We start from the raw sequence: 23343 nt of genomic DNA, 5'->3' as shown, positions 1-23343 counted from the left end.
CTAATTCTTATGTTAAAATAAATAATTCCACACTTTTAAAATTATTTATTTGTTTAAAAGCTCGTGGAATATCACAAATGTTGAGCTGGGTACTTTCCTTCAGGTAGTCTTGTTGTGTTTCTCCCTAGGAAAATCACTACAATGATATTTAACCTTTGTCTATCATGATTCTTTTTCCATAGAACACATAAAAATAACTAATATATTATTCTCTTGGAGAACATAATAGCTAACAATAATTACTAAGTGCCAGGCAAGGTTCTATCCTCTTCCAAGAACTATTATATTAAATCTTCAGAATAACCATGAGTCCTGTTACAATTTGCTGCTTGCACACAACTGATAATGGCAAAGCTTGGATTGGAGCCCTGTTCCATCTGACTTCAGCACCTGAGAGCTAAATATCTAGGTTATGCTTCTGAAGAAGTATGAATAAATGATGAATATTAGTTGAATCAACTAATCAATAAGAAGTATGAATGATAAAGGATGAATATTAGTTTAATCAACTTTCTAAATATTCTACTCATAAGATAAAAGGATGTTAGAGAAAAGGCAAAAAGAACAGAAACTCTAAAGGAATTGCCTTTCCTTCAGTAACAGTAATACTGGAGAAGTACTTAGATTAGACACAGGTAGAACAACTCTGGTGTATATCCCATGACATTCCCATGACATAACACTTAGGGATGTTGATCATGAAGTCTGCTGACATCACATTATATCTTAAAAGTCATACTTAAGGAAATTATTTGCATCTACTCTTTAGAGATCATAACATGTTGGCAGAGGCAATAGTTCTTCTCCAGTTTCAAATACACTACATGTTAAAAATGACAGAAAGTTAAAACCATGTTTTTATCCATAGAATATAACCTTTTAAAATGGCATTTAAACAGTAACGTTCTGAAGTACAAATAGATTATTTGAGGCCTATAAGAAGATATTTAGAAATAAAATATCAATTTACATTCTTCTTTTAAATAAAGAGTTCTCAAAAAATAAAAATAAAAATATTAAAAAAAATACTTAGTTCTCAAACCAAAATAACTTAGGTGACTTCCATTTGTCAATAACCAATAAATCAAGATCTGCAAATTCAGGCTAATCCAGACTTTCATGCTACAGAATAAGACATCATTCACATAAATCTACACTTGTATACATGAAAAGACTATGATTAAAATGTTTATGAATAGCATCATAACATGTAAAAGTACTTGATTGAAATCAGAAGGCTTTACCACTACTTCATAATATATCCAGAGATCATACATTTTTAGCCACCTTATCAATTTCCTACTCAATAACATAAGAATAATAATAGCTGTCTTGCCTAATACATATGGTTACTGTGAGACTTAAATTAAAGCATCTGATTAATTTACTTCCCAGCTTAAAATGTTTCTGATATACAGTGCTGTTAAATAATGTCAAACTCCACATCAAGGCTAATGGGACCCTCAAGGCCCTTGTCCTTGCCTATTTAGCTAGGCTTACTTTCTCACACTCTTTCCCATCCAACCACTTCTACTTTAGTTTCCCACAGCCTGTATACAATCACACCTTAGACTTTTGCTGAACAGGTATCGACTACCTGGAATATTTTCCATGCCTTGTTCATCTGGAAAAAAAAATTCATCTTGATTTGTAAAATTCAGAATTACTTCCTTTTTGATAGTCTCCTCCCTTTTCTTCTACTGCAGTAGAATTGACCATCCCACATTTATGCCCTATCTCTATCCTCTACAGACATTCATTACTTATAACATTTCCTTGCACTTACATTTGTGTGTGTATGTTTCCCCTACCACTCTGTAAATAGCTTGGGAGCCAACATTTCTGTGTCCTAACCTTATATCTTGTTTCACTTTGTTCCCATAGGACCATCCTCAGACACACACTGGCCACATCCAGTGAGACATACCTACATTTCACAGGAAAGCTTAGATTCTCAGACAATGACAAGGTAGAGGCAAATGAAATCACAAAGAGAAGAGAGCTCTGAATTAAGAAACTAGACTACTTTTTTCTATCACTTTAAGTTCTACTACAAAAGACCTAGACCAGGACCAACACTAGGACTGTGGGGAATGAGGACTGGAATTGGGAGGAACATGTGCCAGGTAGATGTAGCAACCACAGTGACAAAAAGAGAGTGCCTAAGGCCAACAAGCTGTGAAAGTCAAAGCTGATTATTCAATAGTAGAGCCGAGAATATCCATTTAAGTGAAAGAATTATCATTTGTAGTATATCATAAACAAATGATAAGCTTTAATGATTGGCTTGCTCATTGAATGAAAAACTCCATATTATATTTTACATTTAACTTTATTTTTTGTGTAAACTAATTGTGTACAATCTTTGTTTCTCAAAGGGACAAAACAAAAATGAAAAGAAATCTCTCCAAACCAAGATGACTCCAGTCACATTTGAAGAGTCACACACCAAAATACAAGGTCAGAACTCAAATCTGTAGGAAAAAATAAAATGCATATCTCTCTGAAATGTGTTACCTGATGAAACACTTGACCTTGACTAGGTAAATCATCTAGGGTAAATCACACTTGAGACACTTTAAAGATCTGAGTGTTTATAAAAACATAATTTCTTCATTCAGTCACTTATTCAATAGATGCTTTTTTATTACCTGCTATGTGCCAGGTCTATGGGCTAGAAATGTAGTGGTGAACAATATGGCCAAGTCTGTGTTAACATATGCATATAATGAACAATATAATTTTAAGTAAGGGTTATAAAATGATAAAATAGATGTGGATTGTACATATTTAAAGGTTCAACACTCATACCTCTGCTCTTCTTTCTTTAAATTCTCTCCATTAGAAATCTCATCTACTCCTAAGATTACCATAACTCATTTCTATATCAGTGATTCCATAGCAGACCCAATTCCTTTTTTAAGACCCTGTCCAATATTTTCTTTTTTTGTCTCTTCTTTTCAGGTATATTCTGCCAGAAAGATTCTGTTTTTAATAATTTTTTTATTCTTTTAATTTGAATCCCAGCTAGTTAACATATAGTGTAATAATGATTTCAGGAATAGAATTTAGTCATTCATCACTTACATATAACACCCAGTGTTCATCCCAACAAGTGTCCTCCCTTTTGCAATATTTTCTAAGTAACCACTGGACATATACACCTGTATGTTCTGCTGCCATTCTGTTTTACTATGAGTCATTTTATAATAGTGATAGTTTCCAATTTGCAGTTCTTCTGACATAAAAATACAACCTTTTTTAAAGTATTTTTTCTCTTTTTTTTTAAGTTTATTTATTTTGAGAGAGAGAGAGCGGGGCTCGAACTCACGAACCATGAGCTCATGACATGAACCAAAATTGAACACTTAACCAACTGAGCTACCCAGGCACCCCATAAAAACGTTATGGTACGAAACCTTAATGGTACGAAACCAAGGATCACATCTTTGGGATGACAAGTTTTGTCCTACTCTTGTTATACTTTTTTCAAAGTATATTTGTAAGCTTAATTTTTCATAGCTGGTAATAAAAACTCTTGTGGAAGTTTCATTTAACATAGAAGCTGTTTGAGTGGAAAGGAAAAAAATAGTTTCATTTAAATTTGCAGACTTAGCATGTCTTCAAAGGCTTTAATAGGAAAAGCAGTTATATTTAAGATATTTTGTTTTGAAAAAGCAAAATTATTAGTGTTTAAAGATAGCCTCTTATATGTGCTTGGTATTTTTATATTCTTCCCTTCAAAACATGCAGGTGCAATGTCACAATATCTGCAGATGTTGATTTCTGATTATAGAACTCTTATCTTCTGCAGAGCATGGTTTAATTTTTATCTGCCATGGAAATGAAGAATGTAATACATTTTGGATTCAAATAAAGATAACTTTCTAAGGTTCTCTTTTGATTACAATCATCTTTCATAGGCTTCCACTTCACTTATAGCACATTAAATCCTTCTGTAAAAAATGTTTTGCTACCAGTAGAGGATATTTAAATGACTTCCCTAATAGTTTATCATGATATAAGGTGACTTTGTGTGGAAATGGATCAAAGTTAGGTGCCCATGGGTAGCTAGTATGGTATGGTGGGTTGAATAATGGCCTCTCAAAAACATCCACACCCTGCTCCCTAGAAACTATGAATTTTTACATGAAGGGGAACAAAATGCTGATGTTACTAAGTTAAGGATCTTGAGATGGGAAGATTATCCAGAAGGCCTCAATGTAATTAAGGGATTCTCATAAGAAGAAGGCAGAAGGGTCAAAGATAAAAGAAGATGGGATGATAGAAGCAGAGGTCACATTGATGCAATCTGAAAATGGAAGAAGGGACCACAAACCAAGGAACACAGGCAACCTCTACAGGCTAGGAAAGAATAAACTTGTGTTATTCTAGGCATTTAAGCTTGTTTCCTACAACAATAGAAAACTAATGTGTATGACTTTAAAATACTCCCTACCTGGGGCGCCTGGGTGGTGCAGTCGGTTAAGCGTACGACTTCAGCCAGGTCATGATCTCGCGGTCCGTGAGTTCGAGCCCCGCGTCGGGCTCTGGGCTGATGGCTCAGAGCCTGGAGCCTGTTTCCGATTCTATGTCTCCCTCTCTCTCTGCCCCTCCCCCGTTCATGTTCTGTCTCTCTCTGTCCCAAAAATAAATAAACATTGAAAAAAAAAATTAAAAATAAAAATACTCCCTACTTAAGTAACAAAAAAAGAAACAAGAAATTGAGTTTTTCTCTAATCAATAACATAAATTCAGTATATTGGCAGTATATTATACTATAAAGAGCACTGCTTTGGAGTTTGGCATGTCTCAATTCAAATTGTAACTCTACTACTTAATAACTTTGTCTGGCTTTAGTCAAGATAGTTGACATCTCTAAGTATCAGTTTGCTCATGTACAAAATAAGGATAGTACTGTCATTAATCTTCTAAGTTGTAGATACAGATTAAACTAGTTAATATATATAAAGCATTTAGCATTGAGATTGATAAATTCCAATGTTGATGGGGGTCAGGTAGCATAAATGAGGATCATTCATGCCCTGTCTAAAGAGGCCAGAGGCCACTCAGCTCCAACCAGTCACTGTCATGCGGAGATGAGAGGCAAGTGCTGCCAGATAGTCCATCTTCGGTCTAGAGAGACTGTAAATACAAATTTTAATTTTAATTCTCTCAATTTTTAAATGTCAACTTTTTAAAATGTTTAAATATTCTCTTTTTAAATCATTTAAATAAAAACTGAAATCTTGGGGCTCCTGTGTGGCTCAGTTGGTTAGGTGTCGGACTTCAGTTCAGGTCATGATCTCATAGTTCCTGAGTGCTGGGCTCTGTGCTGGGCTCTGTGCTGACAACTCAGAGCCTGGAGCCTGCTTCAAATTCTGTGTCTCCCTCTCTCTCTGCCCCTCCCCTACTCAGGTCCTCTCTCTCTCTGTCAAAAATAAATAAAACATTTTTAAAAAACAAAATGTGATCATTTTGTGACCTCTAACCAACCACATGGTAGGTACTCTATGTTGCTCATGCCTATGAACAATGACAACCTGGACAAGATTCTGAATCCAGCAATGTTTTTATTTATCCTCTTCCTCTTCCCTTTCTCTTCCTTTGTGCCCTCCATCCCAGGTTTGTGTTGCAAACCAACTGCAAATGTCATGTCCTCCCTGGGCCTCCTGTGCCAAATAGCTCTCTATAACCAAGACCTAGGTTCCAAGTCTAACACATTTCCAGGTCTTCAGAGGTGTCCCAGGCCTTGCCAGTCTCCCACCACTATCCAAACTGACCTAGCCTGCATCTCAGCCAACTCAGTTTGGACAGAAATAAGGAAAGCTAAAAACTACTCTAGAACTTAAAACTACTATAAGACATAAAGTATACTAATTTTCTTAATATTACAGGAAAAAGAAAGAGGGAAAATCCTAACTCATTTAAGCAGGAAACCACTCTTTAGTCCTTGGCAGGACTTATACAAATTTAATTTGTCTTGTATGGAATAGGAAAATAGCCAGACTATATACAGAAATTTAATGTCTAAATCAATAAAGGCTTCCCTATATAAGACCAATGAGTTTGATTACCATGCATGGGAGGTACTATGGTTAATTTTAGTAGTATAGTTCACTTTCTGTAACTGTCAACACTATTCATCAGACAAAGGATAAGGTGGGAATATAGAAACAATGACAACAAAATGAGAAAAACTTTTCAAAAACTATTAAAGCATGTTTTTCTGCTTCATCCAAAAGAAAAAGGGGAAAAAACACCTTATATAGTAAATAATTACAGCTATTGAACTTAAACATTCCTTCAAAATGATATCTGATATGAACAAAAGAAATGAGAAATGAGTGCTGATTTGGCAAGGCACAGAGACATAATCAGGACACCTTCAGTGGCAAGGGCTCAAGGCTAAGGAAACCTCTGGATAACTGGAACTGGAAAACCATTTAAGGGACAGAGCCAGCCCTGGGAGCTGATTGCTTTCTCTGCCTTTCACTCATAGTCAACAAAGCTTTGCATTTCTCTCTGCATATCTACTTTGGGCTGCTCTTACTCCCATCCTATCATTTCGCAGTCTAAATTCCAGAGAGAGCAGGCTGACTGATTTAGATAGCAATCATTGTTCCCACTGGGCAGAGTCCATAGGAACCACCCGGTTCACCACCCGGATCACCAGCCAGCTGTGATCTGGCCATATTCTTCAGGTCAGGTGCCCAGCTATGTGCACAACCAGTAACCATTCCTGTGTATTATACAGAACAGAGCTGCCTTGCTGAAGATGGAGAGGTAACGAGAGCTGATCAGCTAGAAGGAAAAGTTAGGCATAGAAATTATACTTTGTTTTAAATATCAAATAGAAGCCCAAACTCTGATAAAATTCCTTAGTTTCCACCTGATTAATAAGCTAAAAACTTAAGAGACACTAACCAATGTGGATGGGATGAATTTTTTTTTATAAAATACCATATATTTTATAGTTTGCATGATTTAAATATATTTGTATAATTCAGTTAAATCAAACTATGTTTTTAGCTTTTTTCTCTGCTAAAGAATATAGCTAATTCTGCTTTCCTGATTCCTGAAACACTCTTAAGTAAATAAAAGCTTCAGCATGCCTCATATATATCAATGTTATGTATACCTGAAATAGTTAATATTTTTTTTTAAAGAAGATAATTTACCCTAGTCAAGCCGGTGGAACACTTTGTGTTTATACTGCATTTTTCTTGAATGGAGTCTTTATCTAATCCTCACAGAAATCCCCATGACAAAAGTATTTCTCATTTTATGGATGAGGAAACTGTTATAGAAAAGTAACTTATCCAGAGTCACCCAGAGAATTAGTGATGTAAGGATTACAGCTCTGTGTTTCGTACCTGGCACCGGTAACTCACCACACTCCTTAAACCTGCACATAAAATGTATTTTCTAGAAGAATTAATCCCAGTACAAAAGTCCCTGAAACAAAGCATGACATTGAGAGAGGACAGGATCTCTCATCCTGACACAGTACCAAAGCTACCTTAGATGGATCTGTATTCTTTTTTGTTTGTTGATTTGCTCATTTATTCACTTGTGATGATGTATCTTAAAGTTAAAAAAAAAACTGCCTAAATATAAAAATCCTTTCAGGACTTTTTGGCACATTAAGGCTGACTAGAAGACTTCTAACCTCTGACCCAATGCAAGGACCCCATCTGGGTCCTTCATATGGGCTCCAGCTTCTGCCTGTATACCTCCAGCAACAGGGCTTTCATTGCCTCACAAAGCCATATGTTTCACTATTAGACAAGTTTAATTGTTAGAATGTTTGGGATTTTATTTGTTTTGGAAATCCCAATGATGGATATTTCTTCTGCCTTCTGGTATACACTAAATAAGTCTTTTCTACACAGCAGCCCTTCAAAGAATTTGAAATAACTGCTAGGTCACTAGTTAGTCTTTAGCTATTTTAGACCCAAAGTTTCTCCACAATTCTTCATATGAGATGGTTTCCAGAACTCTCAGTTACTCTGACTCCTTCGCCTCTGGATTTTTTATAGATTTCTTCAACATTTCTAAGGTAAAGTATTACATTTTTCAAATCTGTTACATTTTAGGACTCTCCTTCAGGTTCTATTCTATACTCATTGCTATAATGTTTATCAGCTTCCTCCATGTCATTTGACAATCCACAAAGATATAATAAAATTTCAAGTATGATCAACATGTTTTAATTAAAATTGTTCTAAGAGCACTATATATTCTGGCAACTATAAAACATAAGCTGAGTCAAAAATACCGTCTTAGGGGCGCCTGGGTGGCGCAGTCGGTTAAGCGTCCAACTTCAGCCAGGTCACGATCTCGCGGTCCGTGAGTTCGAGCCCCGCGTCAGGCTCTGGGCTGATGGCTCAGAGCCTGGAGCCTGTTTCCGATTCTGTGTCTCCCTCTCTCTCTGCCCCTCCCCCGTTCATGCTCTGTCTCTCTCTGTCCCAAAAATAAATAAAAAACGTTGAAAAAAAATTAAAAAAAAAATAAACATGGCACAAAAACAGACACATAGACCAATGGAATAGAATAGAAACCCCAGAACTAGACCCACAAACGTATGGCCAACTCATCTTTGACAAAGCAGGAAAGAACATCCAATGGAAAAAAGACAGCCTCTTTAACAAATGGTGCTGGGAGAACTGGACAGCAACATGCAGAAGGTTGAAACTAGACCACTTTCTCACACCATTCACAAAAATAAACTCAAAATGGATAAAGGACCTAAATGTGAGACAGGAAACCATCAAAACCTTAGAGGAGAAAGCAGGAAAAGACCTCTCTGACCTCAGCCGTAGCAATCTCTTACTCGACACATCCCCAAAGGCAAGGGAATTAAAAGCAAAAGTGAATTACTGGGACCTTATGAAGATAAAAAGCTTCTGCACAGCCAAGGAAACAACCAACAAAACTAAAAGGCAACCAACGGAATGGGAAAAGATATTCGCAAATGACATATCGGACAAAGGGCTAGTATCCAAAATCTATAAAGAGCTCACCAAACTCCACACCCGAAAAACAAATAACCCAGTGAAGAAATGGGCAGAAAACATGAATAGACACTTCTCTAAAGAAGACATCCAGATGGCCAACAGGCACATGAAAAGATGTTCAGCGTCGCTCCTTATCAGGGAAATACAAATCAAAACCACACTCAGGTATCACCTCACGCCAGTCAGAGTGGCCAAAATGAACAAATCCGGAGACTATAGATGCTGGAGAGGATGTGGAGAAACGGGAACCCTCTTGCACTGTTGGTGGGAATGCAAATTGGTGCAGCCGCTCTGGAAAGCAGTGTGGAGGTTCCTCAGAAAATTAAAAATAGACCTACCCTATGACCCAGCAATAGCACTGCTAGGAATTTATCCAAGGGATACAGGAGCACTGATGCATAGGGCCACGTGTACCCCAATGTTCATAGCAGCACTCTCAACAATAGCCAAATTATGGAAAGAGCCTAAATGTCCATCAACTGATGAATGGATAAAGAAATTGTGGTTTATATACACAATGGAATATTACGTGGCAATGAGAAAAAATGAAATATGGCCTTTCGTAGCAACGTGGATGGAACTGGAGAGTGTGATGCTAAGTGAAATAAGCCATACAGAGAAAGACAGATACCATATGGTTTCACTCTTATGTGGATCCTGAGAAACTTCACAGGAACCCATGGGGGAGGGGAAGGAAAAAAAAAAAAAAAGAGGTTAGAATGGGAGAGAGCCAAAGCATAAGAGACTTAAAAACTGAGAACAAACTGAGGGTTGATGGGGGGTGGTTGGGAGGAGAGGGTGGGTGATGGGTATTGAGGAGGGCACCTTTTGGGATGAGCACTGGGTGTTGTATGGAAACCAATTTGTCAATAAATTTCATAAAAAAAAATAAAAATAAAAAAAAATAAACAAAAAACAAAAATACCATCTTAGATGCCAGAAGGTAATCATTAATTATACATTTCTTAAAACTGTGTTATTATTTTATTCCAAACGTTCATTCATTAAAATGAATTGATAGTATCATTTATGCATCTAATCAAGGTACTCAGGCTTAGTTTTTGTTAATTCACTTTCCATCTAATTACTCAGATATTGTTGGTGTCCAATAAAAGGAAATTTGTTTTTGAGATAGAACTCACAATGTATTTGGTGTTATAAGAGTTAGAAATTCAACCAAGTGATATCTCACCCACATCAAATATTCCAACCAATGAGAGCATTTTCAAGTCTTCCCCTTTTTACATCCATAAAAAAAAAACCAATTGAATCAACACCTGTCTAATTCACAACCTTATTCCCAAATCAGTTTCTTTCTTTGGATTCCTCCTTTTCCAGCAATTATTTAGTGCCACTGATAAGATGTGTAAGGTTAATGGCTTTCTGCATCACTTATTTCCTCACTTGAAGACAGAAGCAGCTGTTTCACACCTGCACAGCTCTCCACAATGCTCTCCACAATGTGCTACTACAAGGGGACAAAGCAGTTTGGAAGTGTATTACAGAGGCCCAGTGTGAGATGCTGCCAGGCCGAAGACAAAATCAGCCAGGTGTGTGGAGGGCAAACTCTACTCATTCTTGCACATTCAATAAAAGCAACCATATCAGAACACTTTACTCCAGATTTTACTATCTGCCATGGGCACACATTCCAGGGCAGAACTTGACCAAGTGTACTGATGAGATCTGGCAATTTCAGAGCACAGTTGGCAGAAAGACTTACACTATTCATTTGGGCAGCTACAAACGAGGGGATCCTGCTTTCCATGTGTGAAGCTGGGTAAAACTACAATGTGAGGTTGACAAAACTTCACCCAGATGCCAGAGCAAGATTTGCCGTGTATTTTAGATTTCTTCCATGATGAGGATGATGCGAGCAATCTGACCATCTGTTCCCACAAACAAATAACATGCTGCATGGATAAAAAGACACCCACACTAGGCTGGGGCGCCTGGGTGGCGCAGTCGGTTAAGCGTCCGACTTCAGCCAGGTCACGATCTCGCGGTCCGTGAGTTCGAGCCCCGCGTCAGGCTCTGGGCTGATGGCTCAGAGCCTGGAGCCTGTTTCTGATTCTGTGTCTCCCTCTCTCTCTGCCCCTCCCCCGTTCCTGCTCTGTCTCTCTCTCTCCCCCCCCCAAAAAATAAATAAATGTTGAAAAAAAAAAAAAAAAGACACCCACACTGAGTATAGTTGACAGGGATTCTTTTGTTTTTTTTAATTTTTTTTTTTAACGTTTATTTATTTTTGAGACAGAGAGAGACAGAGCATGAACGGGGGAGGGTCAGAGAGAGAGGGAGACACAGAATCGGAAACAGGCTCCAGGCTCTGAGCAGTCGGCACAGAGCCCGACACGGGGCTCGAACTCACGGACCGCGAGATCATGACCTGAGCCCAAGTCGGCCGCTTAACCGACTGAGCCACCCAGGCGCCCCAAGGATTCTTTTGTTTTAAGTCCTCATGAGTATGTTTAAAGTTGTTCTGCTTTGAATCCAAGAACGGGCAATAACTGGTTTCTCATCTTCGTCGACAAACTGTGATTAAGGACTTATTTTGTAATTAAAATGCTTATCCACAAAGCAAATTAGGTTGTAATAAATTTCTGAATAACCTAGACTTGTAGTAGAGGCAGCGTCATTTTAGAAGGGGTTGGTAATGTCTAGAGGAGACCTGGTAAGGTACAACGATCTACTTAGAGTTACTTTAATCCAAATGTTATTATGATAAACAAAAATTCCTTATCAGAAGAGGAGAAAAGAACTGCTGCAGAACAGTCAATCATTAATTGGTGCTAGCAGAAAAGTAATAGTGTAAATGTAATGCATATGCTGTAACCTGAATGACTGATGGAAGTATGTGATGCAGCTTATATTCACATGCCTTTCTAAGAAATAGTCAATAAAAGCCCCTTAAGAAAGACTGTTTTACATATTCTACTTGTTATATATTCAGGAGGGGTTTTTATGATTATTTTACTCACATTTCATGCTCTATTTTCACTCCTAGTTTGGGGGCAGGGATGTGGGCACTCCCAGAAAAATATATGGACACAATGGTTCATAACTCTTTTTTTGGCCCAGACTTCTTGGAAGAGCTCATGTTAATCTTAAATCCTCTCCATGTAAAATTTGCATAGGTAACACAGAGTCTCAAAAGTTCCAATCCATGAGTTCACTAGATCTCTGTGGCCAGAGGTTAAGAACTTTGCTCTCAAATATCTTACCATAATTAACCCAAGTGTTTGTGGATATAAGAAAAAGATTTTGCTGTCATTTTCCTAGGCAGAAATATGTAGCATAATGTTAGAGATCTGAAAAATGATTTATTTTTTGGTTGGATAAAGAGAAATGGGAAAATATGGCTTGACCCAAATACATAGGGAAAATAGATCTTTCTCTCTTATTTCTACCAAAAGCCTCTTCGTACAAAATGACATATTGAAAGTGCAATTTTTTTTAACTCTGAGATCTGTTCAATACTGATAAGCTCACTAGTGTACCACATGTGCTTGTATAAAAAGGACCCTATCCTGCACTCTCAGTAAGATTCTATACACGTGGAAACATTTCATCTGGAATATAGTCTTTAGACAGAGACTCCAAGGACATGATTATAGTAACGATCCTTTGTATCCTAAGTAAAGTCAGGAATTCAGAGGGTTTTCATTTAAACATTATGCTGTGGTTTCCATCTTCTAGCCAAAATTACTAGAATTCCAAAATAAATGTAGGTAGGAGATACATAATGAAGAAATCTGTTTGGGGAAATCCAGGGGTTTAAGCTTTCTTAGTCATAAACCTTTCAAAACTCTAAGTACTGAGTCAATTTTATGATTGCCTTTATTCCGAAAACATGTTCCTGAAAAATTTCATATATTGGCAGGTTTTAGGCGGATCACAGGAATTTTCATATTAAAGGGCTTGTATGATAAGAGCTTTTGTGAAAGTAAATGATCGCCCCATGATTTATCATTTTTGTGAATTCAGATTTTCAATACTGGATTGGCTTAAGTTTTTTCAATTATAATTTATTACAAAAAAAATAAGAGTTATCATTTGGGCATTGATTCTAATTTTCTAAGCACAGTACATCCATTTAAAAATAAGTTAGAAACTGTGGACAATGAGTAACCATTAAATTGTGTTCATTCTATTTTTTTGCTCCTTCTATATTTTCTTTTTACATTAAGCAATTTACTTAAATTTTCTCTATAATCCACATATTTATCAATGAATTGATTATTCTCTTGGTACACTACAATTTAAACTATATTAATTGTAAATTGTTTTTATAAGCTTGAAGGGAAAATTTTAATTTTTGGACTGAAAATGAAGCTAGTACATATTAGTTTGCACTGCTTATTCAGAAAAAGATATCATAACTAAAGATGATCAAACCAAAAACAAAGATTTTATTTAATTAAAAAAAGTTAGAATGCAAAATTCTGAAATAATGTCAGTGACATCACTTCTGTCTATTTTATTTTTCTGAATTTTATGAGGCTTCAATTTCAGCCACAAATTATGAATAATACTTTAGCAGAACCGAAATACCTTTTGAATGGATTACTCCTTACTAATCTCAGCTTTGCTAGTTTCAAAAAATAATATACTATGAACTTTTTGTTTCATAATACAACTTAAATATACTTTTCATCAGCCTGAACGTGTCTACAAGCTAACTTCTCCTGCATAAGATCCTACTTTGTTTACCAGGAATCCTAGGGGAGGCATTCCTAAGACTGTTTTGGAGAAAAAAACATCCCTGTAACTTACACTGTCCAATATAATTTATCAACAGTGGCATATATTCTTCTGTCTATATGTTGTTTCCTTTCCATAGATAAAATCTCTGAGAAAAATTCACTCAAAGATCTGACCACAACCCCTGACCATCAAAATCCAACAGAATCAAAGGGAACGATGCCAGAGCAAAAGGAAATGGAAACTGGGAAAGAAGGTCTAGTCAGGTAAGAAGTCAATAAAATACATAATACCTGTTAGAGATATTGCTCAGCCTTCACTGAAAAATTCAAACACCTGTTCCCCACTTTAGCTGAGCAAAGGCCAGGGCAACAATAGTCACATAACACAGGGGAACTGGTTAAAACTAAAAGATTGTTTCTGTCTAGTTCATTGTCCCTTACTAGCTAGTCCTGGCCACTAACCAGAGGATTCCTAGGCAACCATGTGGCTATAGGCCAAATCACACCAACAAAAACATTGCAGTCACATGACTGAGTCATTAATATCATCATGGAAACAGCCTACATATTTACTAGGCATGAATTTTAAAAAGAAGGAATTGAAGAGATTGTACGATTCTTCTTTGAGTTCCCAAAGAAATAACTATTTCATTTTGTAAATATTTTATTGTTTTGTTATTATTTCCGTTTATCAGCTAAAGAAAGTGTGGCATGATAACCAAGAATAATTACAGAAACAGGTAATCTTTATGCCAATGAAGGAATACAATTTTATAAATACTTCCTACAGAATTATTGGAAATATCCCAAAAGAGATGACAATTTCAATGTGAATCAGTGAATCCACAATAAAACACAACTAGGAGCCCCTTCATTTTGCCACTTCTTGGCATGCTATTATGTGCCTGCTGATCCAATTTGAATTGCTTAATTATAGTTAATATAATTGCAATAGGCTTATGAAACAATAAAGCATACTCTTCTTATTTAACAGGCAAGAAGAGTTGTCATTTAAAAAGAAATTAGGAGTATCTATTCCTGCCCCCAGCTCCCCCTCCCTACCTCTGTCCCAGCAGCTCTTCCACTGTGTTAAACCTTGTGCTGCCAATAGGAGTTACAGTGATAATCTAGGACCCAGTGTGTTGCAGACTGAACAATAGGCATCAGAAAGAGAAAGTGCATTTTCAATAAATACAAATTTCGCTGTAGATGAGATTAAACACAAGTTCACTCTACCACGTGCACACACACACACACACACACACACACACACACACTGTATGACAAAAATTAAACCTGGCATATTATTTAGGCAGAGAGATGTTTAAACTCTGGGTAAAGACTAAAATCTTATAATTGGGGTAATTATTTATATTATTTTTATAACGTTGGTGTTTACAGAATGATTTGCAGTCTTTTAGTGGGTCATTGTTATCTTCACTCTACAGATAAGCTGCCAAGGCACAAGGAGGTTAATTAGTTTGCCTATAGTAATAGGGTCAGCTCAGCCAAGATTAGACTGCACAGGACTCAAATTCCTGAGTGGAACTTGTTCCTCCCTCTCACCAATACACTTACTTTAATCAACAGCTTAACCTCTGAACCAATGTCTCCTTCTACTGTTTCTTTTAGTATATTTAGTTTTTTGTAATAACCAGTGGTGATAGGTAGGTTTTCAAAGGACTGAAGTAGAAGCCATAACTAATGTTTTTAGGGATATATTCCTTTTAGCCCAAATCCATTGCCAGTATTGTACTTTTACTCTTCTGAGATATGAAAATGGAAAACTTTCAGTTACCCATAAATTGGGTCAATCAGCATATCTCAAAACCATAAAACTCCTTGAGATGACCTCTAAGACCATGCCTGGTTCATCTCTTCCCCTACTTTCCTATCCCTCTACTCCAGCCACATTGTTCCTATTTCAGTCTCTTTTACTTGTGAATTGATTATTCTCTGGAATAATTTATTATTCCCTCTGCAATTTAGGCAGCAAAGTAGCTTGAAAATTATTGACAAACTGAGTAAATCCAAGTTAGCTTAAAACTCTTACTTTTTATTGTGAGATGTCCAGTCACACTTTTCCTCAGGATTGAGTGAAAACCACCCTCACTGAAGGAATAACTTTAAAGGTCACTAGAAGTTCTGGTGTCACTTTTGACTAATATTACAGGAATCCTAATGTTCCAGTATCATGTACAACTTAACCAAAACCTTCCTGTTTTAATTTCATAGGCATCAATGGTACCATATCTAGAATCCTAACTAGCAGAGCTTTTATACATCATTAGGAAATATCAATAAAATAACTTCAAATTGGAAGTTTATTTTACAGTACTTTAAGTGATTAAAGATCATTTTGGTATTGCAGTTATTAAAAATCAACAACTTTAACCTTGAGCAATGCCAGGTTTTAAAAAGTTTTTTTTCAGGGGCGCCTGGGTGGCGCAGTCGGTTAAGTGTCCGACTTCAGCCAGGTCACGATCTCGTGGTCTGTGAGTTCGAGCCCCACGTCAGGCTCTGGGCTGATGGCTCGGAGCCTGGAGCCTGTTTCCGATTCTGTGTCTCCCTCTCTCTCTGCCCCTCCCCCGTTCATGCTCTGTTTCTCTCTGTCCCAAAAATAAATAAAAAACGTTGAAAAAAAATTTTTTTTAAAAAGTTTTTTTCCTAGAAAAACACTAAAGATTTGATTGATTGAAGGCAATACATGCTTGTGAGTGACTGATTCCCACCTCAATTTTTTGAATTTGCAAAAAGTTATATTATTAATAAATAAAGTTTAAAAGCATATTTTTTACTCTAAGTGTGTTTCATTACCTTCTGGTTTAGGTCCTGGATTGAATAGGGATTGTGTGTCTAGGCTGATCAATAAATATTAAGGAGAATGCATGTTATGGATTTCCCTGTCTCTGTGTGTGAAGTGCAGTTTGATATTATTGGTTACACTCAATTTCTGTCACACTCAGAAGATGCACAGAGCTGGATAACAAGAGAACTAACTAACTAACTAACTATAGATATAGTACCTATATACACTGTATAGTCTGTATATATACACTATATATATATATATATATATATATATATATATATATATACAGTATACACTGTATAGTCTGTATATATATTATTTAACAGATATAAGGAATTGGATCACATGATTATGGAGGCTGAGTAGTCCCAATATCTTCAGTCAGCAAGCTAGAGGACCAGGAGAGACAATGGTGTAGTTCCAGTCTAAGTATGAAGGCTTAAGAACCAGAACTACTGGTGTAGTCCTAGTCCAAAAGCTGGCAGACTTAAGACCCAGGAAGAACCAGTGTTTCAGTTTGAGTCTGAGGGCAAGAAGTTATGTCCCAGCCTGCAAACTGGAAGAAAGTTCTAACCAGAACCCAACTATTCTAGCAAGCTGTTCTTGGACTTCCAGTCTTTAGATCTGCAAGAAATAAGTTTCTGTTGTTTATACACCACCCAGTCCATAGTATTTTGTTACAGTAGCCTGAACTAAGAAAGACATCACCCAACCCAGCCCTGAACTCTTTAACATAGAGCCTTTGTAATGTTTCCGTATGACAAGAGTCTCAAATATTGTTTTGTAAGGATAAAACAGTATAGATATATGTTTAAGCTAAATTTGGATATTGTGTCTATTTACCTATGTATATAAACACAAAAAGGTGAGTAAAATTTATATTATTATTATAATGATGTAAATTCCTAAAATAAAAATCACTTCTGTGATTTTTTTCATCCAGCCTTCAATAAGATTCTAAATAAAGCCTAAAACTAATTTTATAGCCACAGTAATAATATTTATCACAAATACATGTCAGCCCAAAAGGAGATATTTTTCAAGATATCCAAGTATTACATGTCCACAGTTCTGACTGGAATCCATTTGTATTAAACCAGCTTTCTTTCTTTATTCTTTCTTTTTATATCCTTTCACAACATTTTCTAAATTGTCTAACCAGGGAAAAGAAATTCTTTGCAAATCTTCCCTGAAAAAAGCAACCAATTCATTATCTTGTCAGATGAATCATTTAGCTTCTGAAAGACATGGAGTTCACCCCTGGAAAGTCCCATTGATGCCATTTGTCCATTACCAAGGAAAACGGCCTGTTTCTGGCATTCCATCTCAGCACATTCTTATTTTTTAATATAAAAAACTATATTTTGATGGACACTAATGAATAGCAAGCAAAAGAAGATGTGTTTTGCCTGGATACATCAAATAGCTATGTCTGGAAAAGGAGACAGAGTTGAATGGTTGATAGGTTAAGTGGTTAAATGATGAACAAGCAAGTGAGTGAAACGTTCAGTGCCCGTGACTGGGGTGCACTGCAAGACTGACTTTTACAGTATAGTATATGACTTTCCATCACCATCACTACCCATAATGCCAAGAAGGAAGGTTATTTCTATGAATAGTCTTCTTTGTTCATAATAGCAATCAGTCTCTATTTGGGTGGTTTTAAAATAGGCAATCATTTCACAGCAGGAACAATGAGAACAGAATAGAATTCAGAATCTTATCAGCACTCATAAACACTGCCGTTTATTGTCTTGTAGCTAGAAAAAGCAAGAGTCACTGCAGTAAAGATGCTTAAAAATCCATATGTGATTTTATAGTTGAAATAGAAAAGGAATGTCAGCTATCAAGTTTTCCAAAATAAAATACAATTTATACTTGAATGATTTAAAAGCTTGTTAAAAAAATGAAAATCAGTTACATATTTACCAATTTTATGTAATGCATAAGAAAACTATGCACTATTACTTTTAGCCCCAAATTTAAATTTTCCTCTATGGTAAGCGATATCTTTATAATCAGGCATTGCAAACACTTTAACAACAAATTGGCATCTGTTTTTAATAATGGCATCATTTTTAATAATGACTGCTAAGTGCTATTTCTAATAATATGGCAGACTAGAGGTTTATAGAAAATTATTTGAGGAGAATGTAATTAAAATACTAGATAAAATATGAAATCTACATTTGAATGCATGCCTGAACTGGTAGAAAATAAAATCTGTTGTTAGAAAGTGTCATGAGTTGGTGTTTACTCTGAGAATTTATTCCAAACTTTATGGCCTAGATTTGAGTTAAAATGTGTCATCAATGAGAAAATACCTGGGGTTAAACTACATATTAGGGTAGGTTGGGGACTCCTCCATAAAACTAGGATTCTGAAGGGTAACTCACTGGAAAGTAAACTGTCTTCCAGAGAGAAATAGTCAAAATAATATTTGTCTCTGTCTGGCCTTCAGTGGAAAAAAAAGAAAGAAAGAAATTTGAAATGGGGGAAAGGGAAGAGAAGAGAAAAGAAGAGGAGAGGAGGGGAGGGAGGGATGAGGACACACAGGAAGGAAAGGAAGAGAAAGGAAAGGAAGGAAAGAAAAAGAATTCTTATCATAAGCATTATTCAAAGAGATCTGGAACCAGAATTCCTATGACATCTGTATCCTAGAAAAAAAGAATGAGGTTAAAATAAAATATTTAAAATGGTTAAGTTTAAAAACTCAGACATCTGCCCAAAACAACAAAATTTGGAAGGAAACAGTCTTTTAAAACTATGTCTCAAAGTATCCCCATAGATAAAGTTCTAATAAACATGAACTCACAATCAAAAATTACTAAACACTGGGGCACCTGGGTGGCTCAGTCAAGTAAGCATCTAACTCTTGATTTTAGCTCAGGTCATGATTTTGTGGTTAGTAAGATTGAGCCCCATGTCGGGCTCTGCACTGACATTGTGGAGCCTGCTTGGGATTCTCTCTCTCCCTCTCTCTCTGCCCCTCCCAATAAAAATAAATAAATAAACTAAAAAAAAATGACTATACACATGAGGAAACAGTAAACTACAGCATCAGACTCTCAATGGTAAAATTATCAAAAACAGAACATCAAATAAGTATATTAAGTATATGTAAAGAAATGAAAGAAAAGATTTAAAATAAGCCAAGGGAACAAGAAGTTGTCAGAAAAGACAAGGCATTTTTGCAGTTGAACTAATTAGAACATCTAGAAATGAAAAATATAATCCCTGGGGCTCCTGGGAGGCTTGGTCAATTAAGTGTCTGACTTCAGCTCAGGTCATGATCACGCGTTCATGAGTTCGAGCCCCACATTGTGCTCTGTGCTGACAGCTTAGAGCTTGGAGCCTGCTTCAGATTCTGTGTTTCCCTCTATCTCTGCCCCTCCTCCATTCTTTCGCTGTCTCCAAGAATAAACATTTTTTAAAAAGAAAACTATAATCCCTAAAATTAGGAAGTCAGCGAGCTAGACAGAAGATTAGATAGAGTTGAAGAGTCAGTAAAGTGAATGACAGATCTTAAGAAACCACCCAGAATTCTACCATGGAGAAAAATAATGGGAAAAATATGAGATTCAGAAGCTGGGAGGAGAGTATGAAAAGCACAAAATGCATATAATCAGAATTCTAGAAGGAGACATTAAATAGAATGGTGGAGAATCAGTATTCAAGAAGAGAATATAATTGATGAAAAATAGTAATGCTCAAATTCAGTAAGCCAAATGAATACAGAATGAATTAGTCCTAAATATATTCTAATAAAGTTTAAAAGTGCAAAGGACAAAATAAAACCCAAAGATCTTTAAATTATCTGGAAAGAAAATACAGACTACCTAATATAAGAGAAATGAACCAATATGTGACTAACAGTAACAATGGAAACTAGTAGATAGTAGAGTTGCTTTACCAAGATTCTAAAAGTAATAGTCAACCTAGAATTCTATACCTGGCAAACTATTCAAAACTAAGGGCAAAATATAGACATTTGCAGTCCAACAAAAATGAAGGGAGTTTAGACAAATCTTAATACATACTGCAGAGAAATAAAAATGATCTGAGAATGAAAGACTTAAATTGGATTAGTCAAGGATCAGTCAGGAAAAATGATTTGTTCTAAATATTTCAAAAGAAAGTAATTAAATACAAGGAATATGGTAGTATAAAAATTGTTGTAAGTAAGGGGTGAGAGGGCAAAGTTCAGGGATAGAGATTGCAACCCAGAAATTAGGTGAGCTCAGAAAATAGCTACCAAAGCCACATCTATCCCTTAACTCCAAAACTGGAGCCTGGTAATAGAATATGGAGTCTGAAGAGTGTTCAAGAAGCAGCTGCTGCTTCTGAGGAAGTATGCTGTGGTTTTCTGCCAGGTGAAACTGAATTGTGCCTTCCTTTCAACTTCCAAATATCCTACAAATGTCTTTCATTGGTGGAATCTACATCAGAACCCTCCTGGCAAGATATTCTCAAAAAGAAAGTTTTCAGCCTTTTGGCCACTATAATAACATGGGAGAGTGTAAAAAGGAACAGAAAAGCTCTTGATCACAAATAGACAATCCAGCATACAGAGAAGTGAGCAAAGAAACTTCAAGAAGTGAACAAAGAAAATGCAAGCATGTGGATAAATAAAAAAATGATAATAATAATAATTACATTGACACCATAAAGCAATAACAATAATGTCCAAAGTGGGGATAAAAATTTGAGATAGAATTAACTATCCTCTCTACAGCAAAGTGATTGGCATACAAAAGAATTAAGAGTTTGATTAATTTTAGAACTTCTTAATTAAACATACATGTTAGGGGTGCCTGGATGGCTCAGTTGGTTAAGCATCTGACTTTGGATCAGGTGATCTCACGGTTCATGAGTTCAAATCCTGCATCAGGCCCTACACTGACAGCACAGAACTTGCTTCAGATCCTCTGTCTCACTCTCTCTTTCTGCCCCTCCCCAGCTTGCATTCTCTCTCTCTCAAAAATAAATAAACATTAAAAAAATTTTAAACGTACATGTTAAAATATATTTGAAAAACACTAAATTAATTAAAGCAAAGTATTTAATCTCCATCTGCTAAACGTAATGGTTTTAGTACCACAAGATAGTAGATGCCAGAGAGAGAAAGCATATAAGCAATTCTGCCAATTACAAAATGAAATTGGTAATTCCATACTCCTAAAGAGAGTGATTTGAAAATACTTCTGTTTATTAATAAAGCAAATATTTTAAAAGTCGTTAAAGATATACTATCTTTGAACAACGCAATTAACAAAGTAAATGTAAAGGACATTTGGAGGGGTGCCTGGATGACTCAGTCGGTGGAGCATCTGACTTCAGCTCAGGTCATGACCCATGGTTTGTGGGTTTGCGCCCCACATCAGGCTCTGTGCTGACAGCTCAGAGCCTGGAGCCTGCTTCAGTTTCTGTGTCTCCCTCTGTCTCTCCCCCTCCCCCACTCTCTGTCTCTCTCTCTCTCTCTCTGTCTCTCTCTCTCTCTCTCTCAAAAATAAACATTTAAAAAAATAAAATAAAACAAAATAGAATAAAATTAAAATAAAATAAAATAAAATAAAATAAAATAAAATAAAATAAAATAAAATAAAAAAGGACACTTGGAGAACCCTTATGTCCATTCTTCACTAATGGTATTTCTTTAGTAACTGAAGAATATACAGTTGCTTCAAGCTTATGTAGAACATTATAAAAACCCATGATATACTGTGCCAAAACTGTCACACACTGTCACACACTGTCAAAACTCCCAGGAGCTCTTTAAAAATACAAATGTTTGTATTCTACCCTCAGTAATTCTGATTTCATTGGTCTGGAGTGCATCCCAGGCATTAGTATGTCTGAAAACCTCCTCAGGTTATTCTTATGTACATCCAGGATGGAGAAACATTTCACTAGACTATAAAGTAAGTGTCAACAAATTTTAAGGATTTTATGTCATATTAAGTATATGCAACCACTATGCAATAAAATTAGAAGTTAATTTTTTTAAAAAACCTAAAATTTGGAGAAATTTTTCACATAATTAAGATTTAAAATACACTTTCAAGTGACCTTTGGGTCAACAAATAAGTCAACAATAAAATAAGAAAATATTCAGGAACAACGATGAAAGTACTGCATATCAAATTTATAGAATAATAATCCATCAGGTATTTTTGTTTTGCTTTTCTGTTTTGGGGTTTTTTTTCCTTTTTCTTTTTTTTTTAACTCTAAAATTTGATTATAAAGTTTGCTTGGAAGAATAAGCAAAAATGGCCAGGAAAACCCCCAAAAATAATAGTAGAGGTGATGGTAGTCCTACCAGATATTAAACCTATTTGAAATCTCTGCAATTAAAGAAAAAAGTGTGGTATTGCCACATGAATATATAAACCAATAGAATAGAATAGAATATGTAGAAATAGCTCTAACTGCATATAAAAATGTAGTGTATGATAAAGTTGGCATCAATACAAAATCAATACAAAAATCAATACAAAATCAATACAAAAATCAATACAAAATCAATACAAAAATCAATACCTAAAATCAATACAAAAACTGTAGATTTAAATAAGGGGTATTAGAGTAACTGGATAGCCTTACAGAAAAAAAAGAAAAAACTAACATTGGATCTGTTCCTCATGTTCTACATGAGGATAAATACCCAATAAATCAGAGATTTAAATGTGAAATAAACTATACAAGTACTAGGCAAAAAAGTTACAAATTTCTGTATACTGTGGAAACATACATTAAGTTCTAAGATTAAAAATTCAAAAACAATAGAAGTGCTTAATCATTTTACCAT

At 35.7% G+C, this 23343-nt stretch overlaps 1 protein-coding gene across 1 annotated transcript in view; it reads left to right on the top strand.

Annotated features, from left to right (window-relative positions):
• Nucleotides 1–23343, top strand: part of CNGB3 (cyclic nucleotide gated channel subunit beta 3) — a 152090-nt gene that overhangs the window by 1340 nt on the left and 127407 nt on the right. Inside the window, exons 2-3 of the mRNA XM_047842749.1 lie at nucleotides 2379–2460; nucleotides 13861–13987. Coding sequence (XP_047698705.1) covers nucleotides 2379–2460; nucleotides 13861–13987 — 209 coding nt within the window. The remainder of the gene's footprint in view (nucleotides 1–2378; nucleotides 2461–13860; nucleotides 13988–23343) is intronic.

The sequence above is a fragment of the Prionailurus viverrinus genome, chromosome F2 (genome assembly GCF_022837055.1).
Source record: "Prionailurus viverrinus isolate Anna chromosome F2, UM_Priviv_1.0, whole genome shotgun sequence".
NCBI lineage: Eukaryota > Metazoa > Chordata > Mammalia > Carnivora > Felidae > Prionailurus > Prionailurus viverrinus.
Note: the sequence above shows the minus strand (reverse complement) of the source record. Positions and strands in the feature narration are given on the sequence as shown.